Source organism: Zootoca vivipara, chromosome 17, assembly GCF_963506605.1.
Source record: "Zootoca vivipara chromosome 17, rZooViv1.1, whole genome shotgun sequence".
Classification (NCBI taxonomy): domain Eukaryota; kingdom Metazoa; phylum Chordata; class Lepidosauria; order Squamata; family Lacertidae; genus Zootoca; species Zootoca vivipara.
In genome coordinates, this window is record NC_083292.1 from 27,040,521 (window position 1) to 27,067,382 (window position 26,862).

A 26,862-nucleotide genomic window follows, 5' to 3' on the forward strand; every position below is an offset into this window, starting at 1 on the left:
ATGTTGAGCTTCAGACCATATTTTGCGCTTTCCTCTTTCACCCTCATTAAAAGGTTCTTTAATTCCTCTTCACTTTCTGCCATCAGGTGAGGCATCATGGTTTTATTAACACATACACACATATATGCCACCTGAGCCTAGGATAGGGGTGTTCACAGAATCAATATCTCAACAGATCTTGCATCCCCGCTAGGGTTCTAGGAGAGCCTCAAAGTCTAGCACAGAGCAGAGACACAACTTCCCGCATCAGCCCAACACACATGTACAACCCTTCCCTATACAGAACCACTTGGCCTATTGTTCCCCATCCTAGGAGGATGGTGGCTTCCAGCCAGATGCGGTGAGAAAAGGCCCACTCATTTGTCTCTATGGCAACAGAGCAACCTAATTAAGATGCTGTGTGAAGCACTTAACTGGCCAGCAGCTACCCTGTTTCTCATATTTTAAGACATACCCATAAAATAAGCCATAGCAGGATTTTTAAGCATTCAAGGAATATAAGCCATACCCCGAAAATAAGACATAGTGATAGGCGCAGCAGCAATGCCGGCCATGGCAGGAGGAGGAGGAGGAAAAATATAAGACATACCCTGAAAATAAGCCATAGTGTGTTTTTTTGAGGAAAAAATAAATATAAGACATGTCTTATAATATGAGAAACACGGTATGCCCATTATCTTACAAAAAAACATTTCTAATCCTCGCCTCTCCTACTGCAGACCCTCCAAGTGTCCCTATTTTCCAGGGACAGTCCCGGATTTACAGAAGCCATCCCGGTTTCTTTTTTTCTTTTTTTGTAAATTTTTATTAAAGGTTTTCTCAGTTTACAAAGACATAGGCAATGTCTCTCATAGCTTTTTTACAGATCAGTTTCAATTGTTGAGACATTGGGGAGGAAAGGGGGGAGAGCGGTGGATGAGGGGAGGGGTTGGGGGTTGGGGTGGGGTAACAGTGTTTCTAGATTACTTAAAGTGGGGGGGGTGTCAGCATTGGTTGTGCAGGTTCTTTGTTGTGCCTTTGTTTTCCTTTGATGGTGAGAGTTTTTGGGGTTGGCTTAGGATATAGTTTGGTGGTCTGTTTTATGTGAGTAGGGCGGGCGGGTGTTCTGGGTCAGGTTAGCCATATTGATTTGTATGTTGCTGGTGGGTTTCTGTCGTTGTCTTGTTGGGCTGTGTATGTGATAAAGGGGAACCATACTGGGGTGAAGCCGTCTTCTTCTATTTGGCCCCGTGTCAATTTCAACTTATTGGTTAATTTTTCTAATAGGGCTGTTTCCCATACCGTCTGGTACCACTGATCCATGTTTACTCCTGCCAGGTCTTTCCAGTGTCTGGTTATGGTGTTTCTGGTAGCTGAGAGTAAGTGGGTTATGAGTTCTTTGTGATGTAAGTGGGCATTATTGTCCTGGAAGATGTTTAGCAAGGCCAGTTCTGGGGTGAGTTCTAATGTTTGTTGGGTTATTTTACCTATTTCTCTTATGGTCGTTCTCCAGAATTGTTGGGCTTTGGGGCATTCCCACCACATGTGAAAATATGTGCCTGTTGAGGTGCATCCTCTCCAGCATTTTGATGAGGTTCCTGGGCGTATTAGTGCTAGTTTTCGTGGTGTTAGGTACCACCTGTAGATGGTTTTCAGAGTGAGTTCTTTCCTTTTTGCTGATATGGATTTAAAGGGGGGTTTAGACCACATTCTGGTCCACTGAGTGGGGTTAATCTCATAGCCTATGTCTTCTTCCCATTGTTTTTTTATTGTGTCTGGGGAGTTTGTGGGATTTTGGAGCAGTATTTTATATATTGCAGAAACCATCCCTTTGCCGTGACCCTTTGTCGTTAGGAGGTTTTCAAAAGGTGTCAGGGGTCTTGTTGCTGCTAATTTTATTGCTGGCTTGTTTAAGAGGGTATGTAATTGGTGTTGTGCTAACCAGGGTATTTGGGTGTCTTCTAGTTTATCCTGTATTTCTTGTGTTGTCAGAGGTATGTTGTTTTTATAGAAGTCCGTTAGGCGATATAGGCCTTTGGTTTGCCAGTTTTTAGTGTGGATGTTTTGTGCTGCATGGTGAAATAATGGATGGTAGATCAGGGGGAGTAGTGGGGATGTGGTTGGGGATAGTTTGTCCATTTCTGTTTTCCATGCTTTGAACATGGTTTGTGTGTATCTATTAAGTGTTGTGGGGATCCTTCTTAGCTTGTTTGGGAGGAATGGGTATGCTGTGGTGCTGATATTTTCAATTGTGTCTCTCTCTAAGTGTATCCATTGTTTTGTCTCATCTTCCAGTATATATGGGATTATATGTCGTATTTGATTGGCCCTATAATATGTTTCTATGTTAGGGATTCCCCATCCTCCTTGTGAGGTGGGGAGGTGCAGGTATTTGGTGCTTATTCTTGGTTTTTTATGCGAGAAGATGAAGGAGTGCAGTTTTCTCTGCCATCTGCGGAGTTGAATTGGGGGAATCCAGATTGGGAGGGTTTGGAATAAGTAGGTTATTTTTGGGAGAGTGATCATTTTGATCATTGCCATTTTATCTGAGAGGGTGAAATTCATGTTGTCCCATCTCTTCAGGTCCTTGTTTATTTGTCGCCACAAGGGTTTATAGTTGTGTAGGTATAATTTGTTGAGATTTTTGGTTATTTGTACCCCTAGGTATCTGAACTTGGTGTGACAAAGTTTTATTTTGGTGATATTAGTGAGTTCTTTCTGGGTGTGGGGAGGAGTGTTGAAGCACATGGCTTCCGATTTTGCAAAGTTTACTCGCAGGCCTGACACCGTCGCAAATGTGTTGAGTTCTCTGGTTAGGGGGATTGCCGTGTTTAAGGGGTCTGATGTTGTGACCATTAGGTCATCTGCAAAGAGCCCTATTTTATATGTTCTGCCTTTTATTTTCACTCCTCTGATGTCTGTGGCTGCACGGATTCGGATTGCTAGCGGCTCTAGGGCCAGTATAAATAGGAAGGGGGATAGTGGGCATCCTTGTTTTGTGCCCCTTTGGATTTTTATGCTATTCGAGTCTATGTTGTTGATTCTGCAATTTGCTGAGGCTTGTGAGTATATTTGTTTGAGGATTTGTAGAAAGTTTGGGCCAAATTTCATGCTAGTTAATACTGCTAACAGGTATTTCCATTCTAGGCAATCAAAGGCCTTGAGGATGTCTAGAGACATAATAGTCAGTGGGGTTTTGGTTGCCTTGCTGTGCTCGATTAGGTTCAGCAGTTTCCTGATGGGGTCCGTGATGTTGCGACCAGGGACGAATCCGGTCTGATCTGGGGCTACTAAGTTGCATAAAAAGTTTTTTAAGCGGTTGGCCAGGATTGATGTGAATATCTTGTAGTCTTGGTTTATTAATGAGATTGGGCGATATGATTCGACTTTGAGATTGTCCTTCTGTGGTTTTGGGATGGAGACTATTTTGGAGTGGGTCCAGGATTTGGGGATGGGCCCCCCTTTCATGATGTCATTAAATAGGCGAGTTATGTGTGGCAATAGGGGTTCTTTGAATTTCTTATAGAATTCTGCTGTGAAGCCGTCTGGGCCTGGGGCCTTGTGTGGTTTCAGGTTTTTGAGGACCATGTCTATTTCCCCTGGGGTGATGGGCCTGTCCATGTATTCCTGTTCTTCATCTGTTAAGGTAGGCATGGTCAGTCCTGCTATGAATTCTTTTATTTCCTTCTCAGGTGGGTTGTGGGAGGTGTATAGATTAGAGTAAAATTCTGCAAATTCTGAAGTTATTTCTTTGGGGGAGAATGTTGTGTTGCCGTCTTTTTTGGTGATGCAGTGTATTCTTGTTTTGAGTGTTCTTTTCCTACATCTATTCACTAATAGTCTGGAGTTTTTCCCTCCATATTCATAGAAGCGTTGTTTAGAATATAGAATGTTGATCATTGTTTTATTAATTTCTAGGGAATCTATTTCTCTTCTCTTTTGTTCTATTAGTTTAAGAAGTTTTTTGGATCCTGTTTGTTTGTATCGTGATGTGAGGGTCGTAATGTCTTGTTCTAGTTTACTAATCTTTGTGGAGGTTTGTTTTTTAAGGAGTGTTTTCTCTTTTATGCAAGCTCCTCTGGTGACTGCTTTCATTGCGTCCCATAGGAGGGGGGTTGTTATGTTGTCTACATCATTTTCTTTGAAGTAATTTTGGAGGGTTTTTGTGAGACTTTCTCTAATTTGTTTGTTTGTGGTTAGGATGGGGCTAAAGGACCATGATGGGGTACTATGTGTTCTCTCTCCTATTTTAATGGTGACTTCTACTGGGGCATGGTCTGTGATTTTAATGTTGCCTATGTTTGATGATTCCACCTGAGGGATTAGATTCTGTGTGAGCAGAATGCTGTCCAATCTGGACGTTGTGCCATGTCGTCCAGATTGGAATGTGTGGGTAGTGTCTCCCGGGTTTTGTTCACTCCAAATGTCGTAGAGACCCCTGTCTTTTAGCAGTTTTATTAACTTGTAAGAGTCCCTAGTTATTGGGGGTTTTCCACAAAGGAAAGTTGCCCATGGGGTTGTAGATTGGATGTTTTTTAGGGATATGCCTTTCATATTTAGGTTGAGGTCGCCTCCTATGATGGCTTCCCCTTCCATGAAGGAGAGGAGTTTGTTCAGTGTCTTCTGGAAGAATTCTAGTTGTTTTGAGTTTGGGGCATATATAGAGCCGATTGTCAGTTTAATTTTGCCATCTAGTGTTCCTTTGATGAAAATGAATCTGCCCCTTTTGTCCCTCAGGACTGTTGTGGCTTTGAAGTTTAGGTCTTTATTAAGTATTACAGCTACTCCGCGAGCCTTTCCTGAGCCTTGTGCCACCCATTGTTGACTGAAGCGGGGGTCGCTCAGAAGTTTGTTCCCTTTGGGGGGGTTGTGTACTTCTTGTAGGAAGGTGATGTGTGGTTTCATGGTGTTTATGTATGAGGTAATGCGTTTTCTTTTAATGGGGTTTCCCAACCCCCTCACATTTAGTGTAATCGCTTTTAAGCTAGCCATCACGTCTATCTGTTGTGTAAGGCGATTCCTTGCCAACCCGTTCAGGTTGTCCTGTGTCTCTCACTGTGTGTTGTTTACTTAACCATTGGGGTTTCGCTGACCTAGGGTGTGGTGGGTAGGGGGCTAATGGGGTTAGAGTTAGGTTTGGGTTAGAGAGTAGGGAGTAAGGTGTATAGAGTTTCCTATGTGTAGTCTTATGGGTGTTCATTTGGGGTATTTTGGGCCATCCGGCCCTTGGCCGATTGGCCCTGGGTCTCAGCTGATGTGGAGGGCCGTGTTCAGAGACAGGCCTTCCCCCTTGTCGTTTACGATGGGGGATGATCAGCGAGACAATGTAAAGCGTCTTTGCGACATGGATGTCGGGTATAAGGTTTGGGAACAATGTTGCCAGTATTAATAGCAACATCATTGTTTTTGTGTTACCGTCTTTCCCACATTTTAAGACACCGTCTTATCACTTTTTTTCCTCAAAAAAACACTGGGTGGCTTATTTTCAGGGAATGTCTTACTGGTATTTTTATTACATCAGGAGCAGTGCCCCTCTTTCTCCCTGTCTCCCTGCGGGGCAGGACTCTTGACTGAAAGAAAATGACGGGCAACAGCCACCACCAAGCTCCATGAGAGGGAGTCTGAGGGAAGGGAGGTGTGTGCATCGCTGGCCCAGCCCTCTCTCCCCGGCCCTGGGATGTTCGTGAGGGAGGGAAGGAGCTCCTCCGAAGGGCTGCTCTCTCTCTCTCTCCCCTCCCAGGTGGGGACTCACTTAATAGCAATCTGCTACACTGGAGCTTCTTAAATTTAAACCAGTACAGTATAATGGAATCTATCTGTGTGATGCAGTCGTAGCAGTAGCCTATACTAAAGCAAATAAGGATCTCTACCAGCCAGCCAACTGCCCAAGACTTAAGAGCGAAAGTTCCAACAATGTAGCACTTTGTAGCACTGATAGCAAAGAGGCTACCGGCTGAGATACTGTAGAAAACAAAGCAGCCAGCTGAGCAGCAATTAAGATGGTAAATGGTAGCAATTAAGTAGCAATTGAGCCAGCAGAAAGCGGGGTGAGATAATCTGCTGGTCCTAACAACCCGTCCGTGTTTCTCTTACCCACAAAATGTTAACTTTTGTGTAGGGTGTAGGGCAGTGTTTAGCAGCTCCTAAACAGCGAGAAGGGGAAAGTCCTTAATCCCCAGGGCAAGGACTGCGCCACCGGCAGCGATCCCGGTACCGGTACAAATCCTTAAAGGGGAAGCTCTACAGACAAGCAATGGAAAGAAAAAAGAATCCTCACTTTTTAAAAGGCTATTAAAAGGGGGAAAGGTGGGGGGAAGCGAGAGGTGGGCTGTGTGTATGTGTGTGTGTGTGTGTGTGTGAGAGAGAGAGAGAGAGAGAGAGAGAGAGGCGGGGGGGGGGGGGAGAGAGAGACGCGCACACAGAGTCTCTCCCTAAAGGGGAAGGCAGCGTCTTCAATCGCCCCTCTTTTTTCCCTCGTGCTTTCATCTTCTCCCCACCGCAAATGCCACTTTTCTCCTCTTCACCAAGCAAGCAGAGCTCACACAGCCTAGCTAAAAAAAAAATATTTTGGAATCCTTTTACAGGTATTTTAAAAAATGCTTACAGAAACAGGAGGGGGAATCACGAGGCTGCAGGAACGGCTCTACGGTGCATTTTTACAAGCTTTTAAAAGAAATACGTGTCTTTGGAGCGACAGTAAAATGGGGAGAGATTTTTATGGGGGAGAGTTGGCTGGCGGGAGGTGGGAAGGGTCTATCACTATGTCTTATTTTCGGGTTATGGCTTATATCGCGCAACTGCTTAGAAATCCTGCTATGTCTTATATTATGGCTACGTCTTAAAAAGGGGGAAACACGGTAGGGTGTAGGTGTGAGTGTTGGTGCGCTCTCTGGTGCCACCATTGTGCTAATTAGGTATTATCTTTTAGCCTGATCGTAGGTTGGGGTGTGTGGGTTGCATTTGTTATTTTTCCTTAGAGTGGATTCGGGGGGGGGGTGTTGAGGGTGTGTGTTGTGAGTTGTTGGGTTGTGGGGTGCGTGGTTAAGGATGTTTGGACTGGTGTTGGAGTGGCGGTTTCTGTGGGGGTGGGGGTGGGGATGTTGCTGGTGTTAGTTTTGTTCATAGCCTAGAGGGGAGGGAAGGGAGAGTCACCAGTCCTTCAGCTTGAGATGTTTTCCGGCTGCTTCGTTTTGCTGTGGTTGTTGTTGCAGTAAGGTCGTTCCTCTGTGCTGTGTTGGCTTAGTCGGTCTTGGTCAGGCTTCTTGTGTCGTATGGTCGGCCGGATGGTTTCGTGCGTGCTGGTGTTGTCTGGTTGTATTGGCGTGCTTTGTGTTGCTCTTGATTCTTTGCCTTTTTCTTCTTGTTGTTCTGGACTTTCGTCCAGCCATTTGCTGTTGTTTCGTTGTCTTGGTCTTGGCTGTCGCTTGGTGGGTCGTCTTGAAGCCATTCTGGTGGGATGCTGAGTCCGAGGTCCTTCAATAGTTGCCTGGCTTCCGTTTTGTTAGTAGCTGTGTACTGTTTTGTGTTTTTTGTTGCAATGAGGCGGAAGGGGAAGCCCCATCGGTAATTGATCCCTGTTTCTTGGAGACTTCGGGTGCATGGGCGTAAGATTTTCCTCCGGTTCAGGGTATCTTGGGACAGATCTTGTAAGGCCAGTATGTGGTTGTTTTTGTATTGAAGGTTGGTCGAGTTTCTAAGGTAGTTCCAAATTTCTTCCTTCTTTTTGTAGCGTGCGAAGCACACGATGATGTCCCTTGGGGGGTCACCGGGTTTTGGCATGGGTCTTAGAGCTCTGTGCGCCCGCTCCAGGTCATCTATCTCGATTTTCAGGTTTGGCACTGTGTCTTTTAACCAACTTACTATTAGGTTCGCTGGGCTTTTCTCTTCCGCTTTTTCCGGAAAGTTGCGGAAGCGGATGTTGCAACGTCTGTTCCGATCTTCAAGGTCCGCTTGTTTGATTCTCAGTTCTTCGTTTTCTATTTCCAATTCGTTCAGTTTCTTTCTTATATGTGTGTTTTCCTCCTGGTGTTGCTCTATTGTCCTTTTTTGTGTTTGGTTTTCATTCTCCAGAGCTACCAGTTTGGATGTTAGTTCATTGATTTGTGCCTGTAGGGGGGCCACTGTGTCCTCCAGTTGTTTTGTGAACTGTTTTGTTAATTCTTTTGTTATTCTCTCTATCAGTCTTCTTTCCAGGTCCCTCTGATCTCTTTTGGTCATCGGGTGGTCGTCTTCTTGAAGAGGCATTGCGTTCTCAGCACTGTGTGCCATTTTCCTGGTTGGTGTTGTCGTGATTTCCCTGGGGTTTTTGGTTTGGGGGTCTGTTCAGTGACTTCTTGGAGTAGAATGTGTTGTGGTTGGAAGTCGTGGTGTTAGGTTGTTGGATTGATCAGGCGTTGATTGGTGGCTATTCAGAGCGTTTGAATTAGGCGGTCATTTATGTGCCGTCTGGGTTGTGTTTTGCAGGCTTCTCTTGAATTCTCGCGATTTCCTCAGTGGTGCACCCTCGTGCGTTCAGGGTGTGTGTGTTGGGGTCTAGTTGGGGGTGGAAGGTGGGGTTGTGGATCCACAGCAGGTAGTAAAAGGGTTTAAGTTTTGCAGGGTTGTTTTCAGGTAGATTTAAGCAGAATTGTATAGTGTCAGAGAGTGGGAAAGAGGGGGGAGAGGGGGTTTAGGAGGAGGTAAAAAGGGGGGGAGAGGAGGGAAGGATAGGAGACTGGAAGGTAAATGGGAGTTGGAGGGAAGGAGGGGAGAGGGGGGAAGGAAGGAGTGAAAGGGAGGTAGAGAGAGAGGGGGAGAGAGGTAGGGAGGAAGGGAAGTAGCAGCAGTGATGGTATATTGTGTTGGTGATCTTAAGTTTGGTGTGGGGTGAGGGTTTGCTGGGGGGGTTGTTGATGAAAGTGGGGGTATAGGTATGTAGCTTTAGGGGTTAAGGGGGAGGGAGCAGGGAACTGACAAACTTTAAGTGAGGTATAGATTGGGGGCTGAGGCTGGGGTGGAGAACAGTGTATTTGAAACTGTGAGGGATGGGGGTATTAGCAGTAAATCAAAGTAGGGATGACTGCAGCAGCAGTGGTCCTCTGTTTAACAGGGAAGTGTTGGGATTAGGTGCGGGGTGGATTTAAGAAATAAAAGAAAATAAAGTGGTCAAACGAGCATGGGGGGTGGGAAATGGGGTGGGTAGGGTAGTGAGAGGGAGATGTGTAAAAAGGGGGGTTGGGTATTAGTAACTACGGGGGGTTCTGTATGTTAAGGGTGGGAGTGGGGTGTTATTGGTGGTATAAAGATGCTGGTGTGGGGGGAGGGGTAAAGGGGGCTTAAAGAGTGGGATGGAGATAGAAATATAGGTGGTTGATATATGTGTGTATACACACACACACACACACACACACACACACACACACACGCGAGATAGAGCCAAAAATAAGGTATAAAAAGCAAAATTATGTGGGGGAGGTGGCTGCAGTGGCAGCGCCCCCCTTAAAAAGGGAGATATTAAAAAAGAAAAAAGAAGAAAAAAGGGGGGAAGGAAAAAAGGAAAGAAAAAGGAAGGGGGAAATTGGGGGGGGGAGGCCCTTCTTGTTTTTATTTTGTTTTCCGAGTTAGAAGGACTGGAGAGTGGGGGGGGGGGCTAATAGTAACAATAGATTGAAAAGTGGGAGTAATATAAAAATTGAGGGGATAAAAAAGATAAAAATAGGAGAAGCAATACAAAACAAAAACAAAGTCAAAAATAAACAGAGATCTCCTTAGGTGATCCCAAGCAGCGTCAGGAGTCCTGCCTCGGATTGCCTCTCTCTGGGTCTCGCCCGTTCAGAGCAGCAAGTAGTATATGTATATTTGTAAAGAAAAGAAAGGGGGGATTTTTTTTTAAAGGAAAAATAGACCCCCCCAAAAAATTTTTTTTAGAAAAAATAGAAAAAGTAAAATAATAGCAATAATAATAAAAAATTAGAGGAAAATTATTTTAAAAGTTGCAAAAAATTGCAAAGGCGATGTCTTTTCCAACGGGCCTTGTTGGTGGGGTTGAGAGGCGGGCTTGGGCCTGGTTTTGCCTCGTGCTTCCCCCACGGCCTTTGTCCTCCTACCTCGCCTCTTCGCTCTCCTTAATGGCGGTGGTGGTCCTTCGGCAGGGCTGCTAGGCCAGGCCGCGACGGTGGGGACGATGGGGTTCTTTCTCCCTCAGTGGGTTCCTTCTCTCCTCCCTCTTCTCTCCTCGTCCCGGTGGGGGAGAGAACGGCTGCAGCGCACCCGGGGGCCCGGCTCCCCCTTTCCCTTGGTACGTTCTCTCTCTCCTCCCTATGTCCCAGGGGGGAGAGAGTGGTGGCGGCAACGGGAGCGTGCACGGGGGCTCTCCCCCGTCACCGGAGCGTCGGTGCTTAGAGACGCAGGCTTCTGCGCGTTCGGGGTGTTGTAAAAATTTTGCAGAGCTACACGGCCCTAGAATTAAGTGGATCCTTGACCCAGGAAGAGTCCAGGTATCCTGGCAAGCAGACAAAGTTTAAGCGTCTCCTGCCCACCAAATAACAGAGACCAAACCAGGACGTGCGAAGCAAGGCACTTTTATTTTTGCTGTTGCAACAGGGTCCTTCCTCTCACACAGGAGAACAAGGAAGGAACCTCAAACAAAGATGTCTTGTCCTTAAAAAGAGATTTGAAATTGGTTTCAGCCCACCCCCCAGAAGCATCATCCATATGTCACAGAAGGGGTGTAGCCCAAGACCCCCCCTCCCTAGATTCATCATAGGTACATCATGAAAGGGGAGGTCTGGTGGCAGTAATCTGAGCACCCTGGACCCTGCCCCCTGCCCCCAGAACCTAATCAACAAAATTGAGAGATATTTACATTTCCCTGTTTCCCAGCCAAGTTAATCACACCCTTTTGTCTGGCAGTCAGGTATCAGGATGCCAGGGATTATCACTTTAATTCCTGAGACAATGAGAAGGTTCCCCCCACCCCACTTCTTCCTTGCAGAGGAACACCTGGTCAGAGAGAGTCGAAATGGTGTCAGTCAGGCCTGTTTTCCTGTGCTGCTTCAGACATGTTTCTGTACATTCATGTACATGTTTTATGAACAATTATTATATATATATATATGACCTCAAAATTCTTATAACAATATCCCCCATTTGGGGCTATAATTTTTCTTAAAAATTGTTGCCCCACAAAAGAATAACCAGATGTGTTGTTTTAGTACTTTGGGAGAAGCATTTCTCAAAAATGGTCTATGTATTACACTTAACAGGATGGTCCACCAATATTGACTGGAAAGTGCAGTTTGTTTGTTTACCCTTTTGTGTGTTCTTCAGGTGTCAAAAGCTAGCTCTCCTCTGGTTGCACACCTCCATCGTGGCACAACAGCAACAATCCCTGGTGAATCCCCTTAGGGCTTTCATATTGACCATGTCGCCTGGCACTCACCATAGCTGCCACAGGTTTGGACATGTCATGAGAGAGATGCCTTTGCCTTGGGCTTTCTATGGGCCTTTATTAGAGGCTCTGGCCTTGCACTGTAGGGAGTTGCCCAGTTGCTCTTAAAGGAAGAAAGCTACTTGCACCTTGGATACACTTGCCCAATTAGAACTGAAGCCAAATTAAAATTTATACAGCCCCATAAAACATGTCCAAATTAGTCAAATTTAACTCTAAAAGGGATCATTCCTGTTAAATCAAGACATAAATACCTTCAATTATCTGGTGTTTCATGGATCTTGGAGCTTATTCTTGGTAAAATGAGTAAAAACAATTTTAAAAAATGTGTAGAGAAGGTTGGCACACTGCAGAGTGCCAGGTGGGACAAGAAAACATGGTCATAAGTTGATCTAATCTAAATACTGGACTATGCAATATCCTGATCCTTTAAAAGGCATACAATGCATGGCAATAATACAAAAAAAACATTGGGACACTATACATTAAACATTAAAAAACAATTAAACACAAAATTGGTTCACCCCCCCCTCCTTGTGGAAATAACATACTGTCAGACATAGTTCAATGTTTCTGTCGAATATCACACAACATAAAACATAATCATATATCAGTTGTATGTCTTGAGGCCATCATGATCTTGAGACAATTCCGGCTGCTTTTAAATCCTAGGGCACAGAGTCTTGAGGTCAAGGAGAGAGAATGTCCTTGCAATTCACTTTCCCCCTTTGTCCCAAAGTCATTTGACACATTTCAGTGTTCCTATATAACACATAATGCACAAAACCTTCAAATTATTAATTATACGCCACTTGTATATCTTGAGGCAATCAGGTGAACTTGAGATAATTCTTGCTGCTTTTGCATGTATCTCCAACAAGGGGGTTTTCTTGTCTGCCTTCGAGTCACTGGGAGGAAGTTAACAGTACTTCTATAACAGCACTTCTAAACCTTGCTGAAACGTTATAGCTTTCTAGGTCCTCCTTCTTAGGTTGTGATCAAAGAGATAAAATGTCAATTTGGTTTCCTGTAAAACATCCTTTTGAAAATAGGCCTGCAGGGGGTTGGGGTCTGAAGATATAATTAGTTAAAAAATAATAATGATAAATAGTATAATAATGATAAAGTCAAGAAAGGGGAGAATATTCTAGAAATTTCTTCTTGGGAAGCTGCAAAGAATATAAGATCATAGTTAAGCATTTTATTCATTTTAAATATTACTATTATCATTCATATTTAATTACTGCTGTTATTGTCCACTCAGTCAGTTTAATTTACTTCACCTAGTTTGGCTGTGGAGGAAACAAAGGACAAAAATTTTGTTAATTAGGACACAATCGATAAGTTATTAACATTTTCCTTATGTGGTTCTGAATTCTCTTTGAGGTTCACGTATCTTGTTTGAAAGGGATTAATATTATTATTATTTACAGGAAAGAATGACTTAGATGCTACATTTGTATGTACAGAAAGAAAAAGTAGAAATACCAAAAAAAAGATACAAAAATAAAACACTAAAATTTAGATTACCACTCACACAACAATTTTTCAAATGAAATTGGACTTGACACAAAGATATCAGATTTTTTTTAAAAAAAGGATTATCATTAAATAATACAAAGACATTATAAATTGGAGAGGAACCTTAAAGATCTGAAGGTGAAATATCCAATTAAGATGGAAAAATGGTAAAATAACGGAAAAAGCTTTGAAATTCATCATGTGCTATCTGATAAAAGAGAACTCTTTGGGGAAAAACACAGATGGTACCTGAACAAACATCAGTAATAAGTTTTTGGATATGCAATAAGTGAAAGACCTCATTCCACGTGATGGACTGGTGGACATGCCCCAAAATATAACAAAACAAAACACTTACCAATAAATCTAATAATGAGCATCACAAAACAATACCTGGTTATTGTTAGAATAATTTCATAGACATAATGGAAAAACTGATTTAATAAATGGAAGCAGATTATAAGCTAAAGAGAAGAGGCAAAGCCAAAGAGAAATGAAATTACTGTTTGTATCTCCTCACTTTTTTTTTTTTTTTTTTTTTTTTGCTGTGGAAGAAAAGAATTGGCAAAACACTCAATCATTGCTACATTAGAAAAGGGAGGGTTATATTAACATAGGGTAATGCTTCGGGGTGAAATGCAAATGAGAGATAAGTATCCATCCTGAGTACCTGCTAGGAAAGAAATGGAGCCTTTTGTTTGCATAGTCTGTCAACTGGTAGACAGCAATTTTCTATGAATTTCCAAGTGTGGAGGGGGCTTGTTTAGGTGGCGTGTCCCCCCCCCCCCATTGGGAGATAATTTTGCATTAAGGTCCTGAAAGAATTTCTGCACCCTGAATCTCAGCATCCTGCTGGAAAGGGAAAATTATTTCATGTGAAAATCAGTCAGGAAATGTTCCTAAAATGTACAGAGTTTTGCATGTTGAACTGGAATTGGCAGCTTCTAAACAGTTGATGGTTCTCAATGGTTCTTTATCTATTTATTTTTACATGAGGAAATTTGAATTTAAGTTTCATGTGCAAAGCATAACCTTGAACCTCTTAATTAATTTATAAACTACTCAAGAGACAGACTTATAGTAGTACTCTGCTATTTATACCTGTGGAAAGAATCTGGCATGTTAAGATTTTGAAACTTGGCAACCATTTAACTTTGATGGACCAGTAACATACATGAGGTTGTTTTCCCTCAGTGGTTCAAAGCTTTACATTAAGAAATTTGAATAATATTTCATGAGCAGATTATAACTTTTTCGCCCCTTAGTTAAAACCTCCTTTTTCTCCTCTATTTTCCTCTTCAAGCTGACATAGCCTCTGTGCATGTACAGAGTTCATGATTCGGCAGTCTATTGTACCAATTTTTTTAAAGTGCTGCACCTCTTGACAAAATTACCATCTGAATAAAGGAAGGGAAGGGGAAAGAGTAGATTTTAAAATAGGGTTAGATTTTACACAGAAACCCAGCAATTTACACTTCCACCAAACCAGCAACAAAAGTGGTGAAATTAAATTCTTTGGTCAGTTTAAATCCATTTCTTTAGCTTTTGTGTCCTGAGATATTTCTGACACCTCTTATTTCCTGTTCCTTGCTGCTTAGGAAGCAGGCTTATAAATCTTAAACTTTAAATATATAAAACTTCAATATCCAGGCAACCCAATATTTTTGCCAGAAAGCTGCAAGAAAAGTTTGGTCAAATTAAACTCCTTAATGAAGTCATGGCACTAATTAGCCATGTTTACTGTACTATATAAACATCTCATACCCCAGGCAAAATAAATCTTGATTTGCCCCCTTTATCTACAGGGTTCGGGGTGAATTCGTAATTGCAAATGTTTTCGTTTGTTTGTTTGTTTTTAATTAATTTATTACAGCCATGGCAGACTAAATTCTCTGCCCCCTTATCTATGGGTAATATGGTCATAGAGCCAGAATTCATAAAATCCTTTGCATTCTCATTGATTTTCAGCCTTACCAATTCCAGACAAAATTTTCTGGCCCTTTATTTACAGGGATGGTCAAGGCTCATTCTGCTTGATTATGAATTTGTATGTGCTTGAACTGTTGGCTGGAGTTTTGCAGTTAAAAAAAATAGCTGACAATATGGTGGAAAAAATAACACCAGACATTCATTTTCAATGCATGATATACCATCTCTACCTCTTTCTGAATGGCACCTCAAACTCTTCATGCCAAACTTTAAAAATCTATCTTTCCATCCTTCTCCACCAAAGAGTAATGCTTGACTGAATTCAGGCCATTTCACTATACCACCAGGGTTTAAACTCACTTTTCAGTGCTTACAAACACATTTTCTCTCCCTCCTTTTTCTAAGTTTGGAAAGGGTTGGAAGGGATCTTGAGTAATCTAGTCCACCCCTTCTGAAATATGGGGATCTCAACACTATCACTGCCCTTAGGATACACATACATTTGAGTACAGACGCCTGACTGGGAAGGAAACACAGGCTATGCCCTATCACGGAAGCACATGTGTGTACTAAGGGAAAAATAAGGAAGGGGAAGATTAAAAGTACCAACGTTATATAGAAGCCTTTAGCAAACCTTAAGATTGGATAAACAGTTTAAGAGGGAATTTACTTCCTTACTAAAACCATTCTGTCCATTTGAATCAAGGTTAAAGTGACTCAGATAGACATTTGCTGGCTATGGAGCATTTCCCTAGAAGGAACACCATATTTCATAGTCACATGGTGAAATATTACATACAGAGCACATGGCTCCCTTGTGACACAGACCTTAAATATTGTGAGTTCACAAACAAACATTTTCAAGGTTACAATTTCCCTTTTCCCTTCCCGCTCCCCCTTTCTGTACAGAAAGGGGTAGGTATGCACATACACCCCTCTTTTACTCTCTAGAGAAAGATTGGGAAATGTTCAAGACTTTCATATTTGCTTAAACTTTAAACCTTAATAGAGAAAGTGATAAAAACTTATATAATCACTCCATAAAAACAACAATGACACTCTTGTTCCAACTCTGAAAACCAATAATCTTTCCTTGCCAGAAAGCAGAGCTGGGCTGAATTTCAACCCATCACCACATCAGACACATTGCCTTTCACATAGCTCTAAAATGGGGGTTAGAAGGGACCCTGAGGTCATTTAGTCTAACCCTCTAAGATACAGGATTCACAAGATTTGAATGAAAATACCAACTTTATACAGAACCCTTGAGCAGATGAGTTGTTTTTTTCTTAAGAGACTGATATGGGGAGCCCAACAATAACCCTTCTGTCCAACACAATTGAAGTTAAAACTAGACTCAGATAGACAATTCCTGGCTATGGAAGCTCTACCTTTGACAAACAAATCACCTTTATTGGAATAGCTGTTCAATTTTCCTTTAGTCAATATTCATCTAGTCACTTGGAGAAAGACTCCCCTTTGGAGCCTCTCTCAATAACAAACATTTGCACACCTCATTCTCATATTTATAATGTTTAAGATTGATCGGTTCAACATTGTTTCTATACTAGAAATTTAAACAAGTTGGCAGTTTTAACTATGCACACTTAAGAAGGCAGTCTATGGATGTTGTAGCCAATTTAAACACACCCCATAACATTCTAAACCTTGAGTACATCTCTTATCCACTTATAGCTGGAGTTTATGAACATTTTCAAGTTTAAAATATTTTCAAAGCATTGAGCAAGCATTTTTAAACTTACAGCTCGTTATTTTCCTTCATCCTGCCCCCTCTTTTTACTTTTGGAGAGGAAACAATGGCCTTCTACAGCCTCTTTAAAACAAACCTTTACACACTACCTCCACTCTTTTAAATATTTGCCATGTTTTTGGGTTGATCAAGCCCTTACATAAGATTATTTAAGCAAGCTTGCCTTAATTTTTATATTATTTTAAACTATGCATGCTTTAAAAAAGGCAGTCTGTGGGTGTCATGGCCAAATTTTAAACACAAACCCCTAATTTCCTAAACCTGGATTATATCTCTCATTTACTTTAAAGGAAACAACCATCTATAGCAGACACAAGGAACAGACGCACATACACGTAACAGACAACACAGACAACATGTAACATGCAAACATATATAATTTTATACCATAACATACTTTGCAGGATTCCTCACAAAACTTTTCTCATTCAGAGTTCACCAGGGTTAATTTTAAAGCGGAGATTCACTGTATGTTAAAGGAACCTCCTGGTAGCCATTTCCCCTCATCTGGGTGGTCCATAGTAAATCGGACCCAATGTTTTTTCTTACAAAGTTTTTGCAATTGGTTCCCTTCAAGCTTGTCCGCCCCGGGGATTTCATGCCAATTTAAGAGAACGAATTGGAGTGGACTTTCATCCTCAAAGTCCTTACCGGAGCAAAGCCTCAGTTGTGCTTTGCCTCGGTTGGGAGTCTGGGAAAGGAATTCCTTAGAGTGGGTTGCACCCATTTTACTTCTGTCTTTTTATACTGCAGTTCTGGGTCCCCGACCCTGTTCCTGGACACTCTTAACTTCCCGAGTCTATGACTCACCCCCACGTCCTAGTGGTGTTCCTGCCTGCCGTTCGCGTGCACTAACTACTAGGCGGCCTGGTGCAGCTAAAACCCTATTGGAACCCTCCCACTGGTCATCAATTGCCTGAGGGTTCCACAGCAACTTCCCTGCCTCTTACACACTAGACTCAGATCCTACTGAACGCTTGCCTACGCAATGTCAGGTCGGAACTGAGGAATACAGAGTAGAAAGGAACAGGCGCACTTGCATTCCCTGGTCACGGGTCCTACCCAACAAGGGTCGCCGTGGCAGGGGGGCGTCTTCACCCGAAGATTAAGAGCAGAGGAATAGGAAACAGAGCTGGGATAGCCAGATTCCCAGATTGGTAGAAAAGCGACAGTTTGCTCAGACTTCTGCTCAGTTTGGCAGAAGGGAGCTGGGACAGTCTTTCTAAGCTCTGCGTTTAACGTAAAGACTGTTGCCCGGGACCTCAGTTCTACTCTGTAACTGTGCCTGGCAGCCTTGCTGCAACTAAGGTCCAAAGAGGAGAGTAGAAAAGGATAGTCCAAGTGGAGAAATAGATTTTTAGTTGCTGTGGTTCTTAGCTCACCCAAGGTGTCCCCTTTTAATACTCACGACCGATCCTTTCAGTCGAATCCCGTTGTCTCCAGCTTCCAACTGGTTCCTAAAAAAAACAGCCTTGTCCCTTTAAACGTTGCTTCGTCCTGGGGGTCTCGCTTGGACTCTCAATTACTACCAAGTGCCTCGGGTCCTGAGGTTGGTTTACCCCCCTGCAAAAGAGGCAAGGGCGCGCTGGGCTCCCCTTCCTCAGTGAACCCGGAGCTCAAGGCAAAACTGGGTCCCCGAAGTGGTCGCCAAACTGTTGTAAAAATTTTGCAGAGCTACACGGCCCTAGAATTAAGTGGATCCTTGACCCAGGAAGAGTCCAGGTATCCTGGCAAGCAGACAAAGTTTAAGCGTCTCCTGCCCACCAAATAACAGAGACCAAACCAGGACGTGCGAAGCAAGGCACTTTTATTTTTGCTGTTGCAACAGGGTCCTTCCTCTCACACAGGAGAACAAGGAAGGAACCTCAAACAAAGATGTCTTGTCCTTAAAAAGAGATTTGAAATTGGTTTCAGCCCACCCCCCAGAAGCATCATCCATATGTCACAGAAGGGGTGTAGCCCAAGACCCCCCCTCCCTAGATTCATCATAGGTACATCATGAAAGGGGAGGTCTGGTGGCAGTAATCTGAGCACCCTGGACCCTGCCCCCTGCCCCCAGAACCTAATCAACAAAATTGAGAGATATTTACATTTCCCTGTTTCCCAGCCAAGTTAATCACACCCTTTTGTCTGGCAGTCAGGTATCAGGATGCCAGGGATTATCACTTTAATTCCTGAGACAATGAGAAGGTTCCCCCCACCCCACTTCTTCCTTGCAGAGGAACACCTGGTCAGAGAGAGTCGAAATGGTGTCAGTCAGGCCTGTTTTCCTGTGCTGCTTCAGACATGTTTCTGTACATTCATGTACATGTTTTATGAACAATTATTATATATATATATGACCTCAAAATTCTTATAACAGGGGGCTCTCCTCCGCCGGAGCGTCGGCGCTCCGCAGTGCAGCCCTCCTTAAGCCCCAGGGCCACGGAGCTTCCGCCATCCCGGTTTCTTATTTGATCCTGGAACGTCCCGCATTTCCTTAGGACGTCCCTGTTTTCATTGGAGAAACGTTGGAGGGTGTGGAGTTATGCGACCCCTGAGCCAAGCAGATAAGTAACTATGCAACCTTTAGAAGAAGTCTGAAGGCAACCCTGTACAGTGGTACCTCGGTTTAAGAACAGTCCGGTTTAAGAACGGTTTGGTTTACAAACTCCGCACAACCGGAAATAGTGTCTTGGTTTGATAACTTCACCTCAGTCTAAGAACGGAATCTGAACGGTGGAAAGGCATCGGCGGCGGGAGGAGGCCTCATTGGGGAAAGCACGCCTCGGTCTAAGAACAGTTTCAGTTTAAGAATGGACTTCTGGAACGGATTAAGTTCATAAACCGAGGTACCACTGTATAGTTCTTTTAATGTTTAGTGTGTGTGTGTGTTGAAAGCTGCAGGCAACCCAGTCAGATTGATAGGATAATAATAATAATAATAATAATAATAATAATAATAATAATAATTATAATACAGTCCTACCTCGGTTTAAGTACGCTTTGGTTTGAGTACTTTCAGTTTAAGTACTCTGCGGACTGTCTGAAACAGACTAATCCACTTTCCATTACTTTCAATGGGAAAGTTCGCTTCAGGTTAAGTACGCTTCAGGTTAAGTACAGACTTTCGGTACCAATTGTGTACTTAAACCGAGGTACCACTGTAATAATAATGAAATAGGACAAGGACATGCCCATTTTCATCCGAGAAATCTTGGAGGGTATGCTACTAGATCCAATGAAGCTGAATGCCGGAAGAATCAGGACAGCTTTTCAAAGCCTGATAGTCATTTATACTCCCAGACCCCTCCTGCCACCCCCTTGCTTCTTTGTGCCCCCAGTTAATTCCCTCCTGGGACAGTAGCACCCACTTTTAATGTGCCGTGGTTGAGCACCTGCCTGGCCCTCGGGGGAGAGAGAGAGAGAGAGAGAGAGAGAGAGAGAGAGATGGATGCGCACATGCATCTGAGATGTTCTTGCTACTCTGCCCTTTCTTCCCTTCAGGCAGTTTTAGAACCAGCGGATTTGTGGATTTGACATCCTTCAGCTTTTCTGACTGAGCAATTCCATCAGAGGCACTCAAGGAACCAAACAATGGGTGGCTTATCTTTTTCTCTGTCTGTAGGCACTGTGGAAAAAGCGGGGCAAGCCTCTCTGGCACACAAAGGCCCTTCAGTCTCCTGTTCTTCAGCTGGATAGAGCGAGTCTTCACTCGCCCAGGGCAGGTGAGTGGAAACTCCCAAGAGGAGGAGGAGGAGGAGGAGGAGGAGGAGTTGCCTTGTCTGGCAGAGGAGCACAGCCTCCACCAAGGCAGAAAAGGCAAGCCACTGGACCTAGATGGGTGGTGTGCTGCACTGATTTTCTGCCCCACCAAGGAAAGCCAGTTACTGGGCAAAGCAGAGTTGGACTTGAAACCAGGATGCATGAATGTAATTCGCCGCTGCAGTGCTTGTTAAAGCATGTATACTTAGCAGTAAAGTCTCACTTAGTTGCATGGGAGGGGGGGCACATGCCAATGGCAGAGCACACACTCTGCATACAGACCTTTTCCCTGTCCAGAGATTAGATAAATCCTGCCAGTCAGAGCAGACAATACAGAGGTAGGGGGACCAACATGGTCCATGAAAGCAGTTTCTCTTGTCAGTTAAAGGATTCCAGTTTGATTCCAGTTTGATTCCAGTTATGCTTGTGATATCCTTAACATGTCCCTGAAGTGCCCCAGCAAGATGCAAAGAGGATTGAATGAGCTACAAATTTCATTTATTTATTAAATTTATAAATGAACAAAGAGAGAATGGCAGAAGAACCCAGGCTCTGCATGCACAAGGTCACTGCTTCAATTCCCAGTGTCTCCAGTTCGAAAGATCCGGTAGGAATTGATGGAAAATGGCCTCCGCCTGAGCTCCTGCCGGTCAGAGCAGACAATATTGGGGTTGGCTAGACCAAGTGTCTGACCTGGTAGAAGGCGACTTCCTAGAGCAGTGGTTCCCAAACTTTTTCCAGCCGCTGCCCCTTCGGTTCCGTAGACTCATCCCCCTTACCCTTACCCTACCCTGTAAAAAGCATGATTTGGAAGTGTGTCTTGCATGAACCACCTAGGAAGACAATAACTCAATAACATTCAAATCAGGAACAATTAATTGCACGTTTGTACAAAATCCAAGTAAATTCCACCAAATGGATTAACTTGATGCAATGATAATACCAGCTTTTCAAAGCCTTATAGTCATTCATGCTTCTACCCAGGGGTTGAATAGGCTGACCCCCCGCCCCCACAAGGGCGCAGGCTCGGAATGGACACACACACACACACACACAAAATCATGCCTCTCCACTCTGGCTGGGAGTAGCTAGGAGCCCACCTGCTTTGCCATGTGCTCTTTCACTGCTCTGAATGACCAGCATCTCCTTGCCAAGGGTGCAAGGGAGCCTAGATATGTTCCTGCTTCTAGCACCCCTTGCTTCTTAGAGAACCCTCCCCTCCGGAATTCCACTGCCGCCCAGGGGGTGGTACCCTCACTTTGGGAACTATTCACTGTCTTAGTGAATCTGTGTCATTTTTTCCAGCACCTGCTGAAGACCTTCCTCTCCCAACGAGCCTTTTACGTGTGGATCTCGACTCTCATCGGCATCTGTACTGGGATTGTTGTTGTTGTTGTTGTTGTTGTTGTTGTTGTTGTTGTTGTTGTTATTTCATCACTTGTTGTTTGATGCCCTCTGCTCCTTTGGGGAGAAGGAGGGCATATAAATTCAATAAATACATGTAGCTGCAGACCTGATAGTCACAATCCAGCGGCATCTCTGCAAAGGGCCCTCCTGTATGGAGCAAGAGCCTTGTGTCCTGGAATAACCTCAGCGCCAAACTGGATAAAGCACTGCTTGAAAGGGCGATTGCATCTTTGCCGAAGCAACAGAATTACCCACTTAGTGCACATAAGAGCCAGAAGACTGTCAGGCCCCTTGGCAAGAAAACGGGCTGCCTTGGCGCCTGCCCACTAGCTCAAATCACAGAGCTTGGCCCGCAGGGGTTTCCCTTACCTGGTCCCTTGAACACCTTCAGCCCAAGGTTTCTCCTTCCTGATTCCCAGCACGGGAACAGGAGGAAGCTGCCATGCCCTGTGCGCCATACCATTGGTCCATCTAGTTTTGTATTGCCTACTCTGACCGGCAGCAGCTCTTCTGGGTTTCAGAGAGAGCTCTCTCTCCCAGCCCTCCCTAGAGATGCCAGTGAGGATTGAACCTGGTGCCTTCAAAGCACTTCCACTGAGCTATGAGCCGTTGCCTACTGCCCCCAGAAGGAGGTGGGCTGGTTGGGCAACAGCCATTGATACCCCTTGGTCCAATCTCAGCCAATCTATCCACCTCTCTCTCCTTACACTCACATATCCTAGAATCGTAGAGTTGGAAGGGAACGTGAGGATCATCTAGTCCAACCCCCTGCAATACAGGAATATGTAGCTGTCCCATACCGGGATTCGAACTTGCAAGCTTGGCATTATCAGCACCATGCTCTAACCAAGTAGAGCAACAAAAACAGTTTCAAAAACCCACAGCAGACAGCAGATTTGTTTGGGGCAGCTTTCTTTATCAGGAGGACCAAAACTCAGCAGCTAAGTATTAAATTTGGGTGCAAAAGGTTCATTCCCCAATGGCATCTGCAGGCAGGGCTGGGAGTGACTCCCTGTCTGGAGCCCTGGAGAGTTGCTGCTGGTCAGAGCATGATGAACAAATATCCTGACCTGGTATAAGGGAAGATTTGCCTCTATCCAAGGCTGAGAGAATTCCAGCTTTCCAGCCCTGATCCCTTGCCTATACCTTCTTGGGTTCTGGGGGCACATCTGAGAGTTCTGGTGGGCATGGCAAAATGCTTATTCTGCAGCAGGAAAAAAAACCTGGCTGTGCTCAGAACCTCTCTGCAAAACACCCAAATACACCCCAACATAAATGAAAGAAAGAAAGGAATAGGGAACACACTCCCCGGGACAGCCACCCCCATAAAAACTTGATTTAAATTTGAATGGACAGGGGGGGAGAACAGGGCCTTGACGAGTGCCAAGGGGGGCTGTCAGAGAATGTCAGGTTGCCAGGAGGAGATAATATTGGGGTTGGTGGACCTCCTCACCACATTGTTAAACTATGGAACTCACTGCCACAGGAGGCAGTGAATGGCCGCCAACGCCATGGTCGGAGGCAGGAAATGCTTCTGAATACCAGTTGCTGGAAACTGCAAGAGAGGAGAGGAGAGATGCACCCAGGCAGAAAATTATGAAAGAATGGAAATATGTACAAGATTTCTTGGAAAAAGAGAGTCTAGATAACAATTTAGTGATGTGCTTAGAATAAAAAATTACAAGAGGAGAGATTAGTAGTTTGAATTTAACAAGGACAAGATTTTTAAATAGACATAGTAGGAGTGACAGCAATGGAAAATGATTGTACATAGAAAAGCGTGTCGTAAATAATAGGAAGTAAAGTTCTTTTTCTCTTTTTTCCCCTCCTCTTCTTTTTCCTTTTTCCTTTTTTTTCCCTCCTTCATTGTTCTCTACTTTTTGAGTATATGTATTTTTGTAATTTTGTGTTTATGTATGACTGGGTTTTCTTTAGATATTTTATAGGGTTTTTTCTCTTGTATTTTTTATTGTATTTTTTATTTTGTATTTTTACTTTTGTATTTTTAACATTATCTGAATAAAGTCTTTTCAAATTTTAAAAGAGAGAGAGAGAGGAGAGGGCTCTTGTGCTCAAATCCTGCTGGTATGTTTCCCTTGTGGGCGGGCCACTGTGAGAATAGGATGCTGGACTAGATGGGCCCCAGGCCTGATCCAGCAGGCTCCTCTTGTGTTCTTAACATGCCTCAGCCAAGGCTCCCCCCACATTCTGTTCTTTTTTCTCGCGCAGATATTCTATGTTGGGGGGCGGATTGCAGGTGTTTGGGGAAGTCTAGCTAGCCAGCTGGGGGCTCGGTTACTACAAGACAGCAGGACCCAGAACAGCAGAATCATTCCACGAACTTTAAAGGGTAGACAAGTTGTGGCGCTTGGGTTTCAGTGGGGCTTCGGTTTTGGCAGACGGGCGGGCTGCTGCGTGAGTGGCAACGCTTTACTTCTCCCAGTCAAGATGAAGTGGGTGGGGAGACAAGGGAGGTGGGAGCTTAAAAAGGGAAGAGCCCAGGTGAAGAGGAGAGGCAGCCACCTGAGATACAGACACCTCTTGGGACTAGAGACAAGTCAAAGTCTGCTTTGTTAGCGGGCTGGAATAATTCCATCAAGCTTTGCAGGTAAGTGCATGAGCACATGGGGGCTGGTTCGGACTCAGAGCACAGTTTGCAAGGATAATCTGGGTGATGCAAACTGACCCGTAGGCAGAAGCTGGGATTTGGGGCAAGTCACAGTCAGCCTTGGAGTGATGCTGCAAGGGATAAAGGTTGCAAAACAAAGCTTAACTTTATCCACTACTTTTAATGTAGTTTATCTGTGGAACTCCCTGCCACAGGAGTCGGTGATGGCCACCAGCCTAGACAGCTTTAAAAGAGGGTTAGGCAGATTCATGGGGGTATCAATGGCTGCTAGCCACATTGGCTATGCTCTGCCTCCACAGTTGGAGCAAAAATGCTTCTGAATACCAGTTGAGAGTTGCTGGTTTCCCACAGGCTTCTGGTTGGCCACTGTAGGAACAGGATACTGGACTGGGTGGGCCACTGGCCTGATCCAGCAAACAAGTTCTTTTGTTCAAATACCACTTTGCACACTCAACATGATGTGCAAATGGCATGTCCAGATTGATTGGCATGCAAATAGACCTGGAGAGGGTGGGGCAGGGGACGTGCAAATACTGTAGGTTGCTGAGACATCACAAGCTGGTCATTGCCAACAGCTGTTGCCGTTTTTAAAAACTTTAGTCCAAAACATCTGGGAGAAATCTACAACTCTCATCAGCCTCGGCCAAGATGACTGGGACTTGTAGTTCAAAATGGCCACGTTGGCCGTGGGTGATGGGAGTTTGCAGTCCAAAGCATTTAGAGGGCACTAGGTGGCTTCGATGCCACAACCAGAGAAGACAGAGGGGGGTAGGATAGACATCTTCAAATATCTGAAGGGCTGTTCCATGGAGGATGGAGCAAGCTTGTTTTCTGCTGCTCCGGAGGGGAGGACCTGAACCAACGGATTCAAATGGCAAGGAAGGAAATTCCAACTAAGCATTAGGAAGAACCTTCCCACAGTAAGAGCTGTTTGGGGCTTCCTTGGAAGGTGGTGGACTCTCCCTCCTTGCAATTTAGATGGCCATCTGTCAGGGATTCTTTAGCTGTGATTTCTGCATTTCAGGGGGTTGGACTAGATGACTTTTGGGGGTCCCTTCTCAACCAACACTTCTCTCTGTGTTGTTTTGTCCTCTCTCTCTCGCACACAAACACAGATATTGCCTTGTGTATTTTCCAATGCTGAGCCTCTCTCTTTCAGAGACCCCAGAGGCAATGCCAACTCTCCTCTCTGCCGCCGTCCTCTCGGTGCTGCTGGCCACAGGCTGCTGGACTTATGACGCCACCCCTGGAGTCGGTTGCCACCTCCATCGTGAGCTGCAGGGCTTGGGGGTTAGGGGAAAAAGCAGCCAGTCCTCAGCAGAGGACTGTCGGTCTCAGCAAAGAAGTGGTGGGGAGGGAAGGTGCCTGGGCCCTTGCTGAGACACCCGACCTCGTTCACTACTCACACCTGTAGGGTCTGGCGTCCAGCGTTCCCAGGTGTCTTGCTCAATTCGCTGCAAATCCTGCCTTGCAGGGGGGTTGGACTAGATGACCCTTGGGGGGTCCCTCCCAACCCTACAATTCTGGGATTCTATAATAAAAGTTATGGGCTGGCCCCAGCAAAGCTATGCAATTCCGTGGATCAATGCAAAGCCTTTCAGAAGCAGTGGGCTCAGTGCCATAAAGACCCACAAAACAGGAGACTTTCTAGGGCAGTGATGGGCAACCTTTTGAGCTTGGTGTGTCAAAATTCGCCAAAAATCAATTATTTAACCAAACCAAACCAAACCAAAAAACCTTCTTTATCACCGTGCCCAGTTGAGCTTTTTTGGGGGAGCTGCTGACCAAAGTTTTGGAGGTTTTTTTTGGGGGGGTGCAGAAATTGCTTTGCTTTTGGGGGGGGAGAACAGAAATAAATGGCGAATAATACCTTCGCTGGAACTAACACGCAGCACCGACATAGTCTGCCAAAGCGCAAAAAACCAGCACAAAACGGGTTAAAAAACGAACGCTGTTACACCCAATCATCGTCTGCCAAAGCGCCAGAAAAAATAGCACTGAAAGGGTTAAAAAACCAATCTCTGGCTACCGGCAACAACAACAACAACAAAAAAGGATCAGAGACAAGCTGTAGCGTGAGGAAAAGCGGGAGAACAAATGGGGGGGGGACAACAACAACAGCGTGAATGGGCGGGTGGGGCGCGTGCCAGCAATGAGGGCTCTGCGTGTCACGACTCACGTCTGACACATGTGTCATAGGTTCGCCATCACTGTTCTAGGGATTTGAGCCCTGCTGGAGATGCCAGGATCTCAGCCTGGGAAGGCAGGAGACAACAAAACAAAACTGGAAACTCTTGCCTTTTATTTAATTGTCAAAGCAGATTTTTGGGTTATCCTGAATTATGACCAGTTATTTAGAATCTAGCCTTGGTGGATAGGTTCAAGATAAGATCCCCCCACCCCAAAAGAAAATAATAGAGAGCATATATTAAGAATTTGAGCAGATTTTGTTTT

At 44.4% G+C, this 26,862-nt stretch overlaps 1 protein-coding gene across 1 annotated transcript in view; it reads left to right on the forward strand.

The window, feature by feature from the left end:
- Positions 1 to 317: 317 nt before the first annotated feature.
- Positions 318 to 26,862, forward strand: part of GPHA2 (glycoprotein hormone subunit alpha 2) — a 30,411-nt gene continuing 3,866 nt past the window's right edge. The window contains exons 1-3 of the mRNA XM_060269841.1: positions 318 to 340; positions 20,236 to 20,429; positions 25,568 to 25,678. Coding sequence (XP_060125824.1) covers positions 318 to 340; positions 20,236 to 20,429; positions 25,568 to 25,678 — 328 coding nt within the window. The remainder of the gene's footprint in view (positions 341 to 20,235; positions 20,430 to 25,567; positions 25,679 to 26,862) is intronic.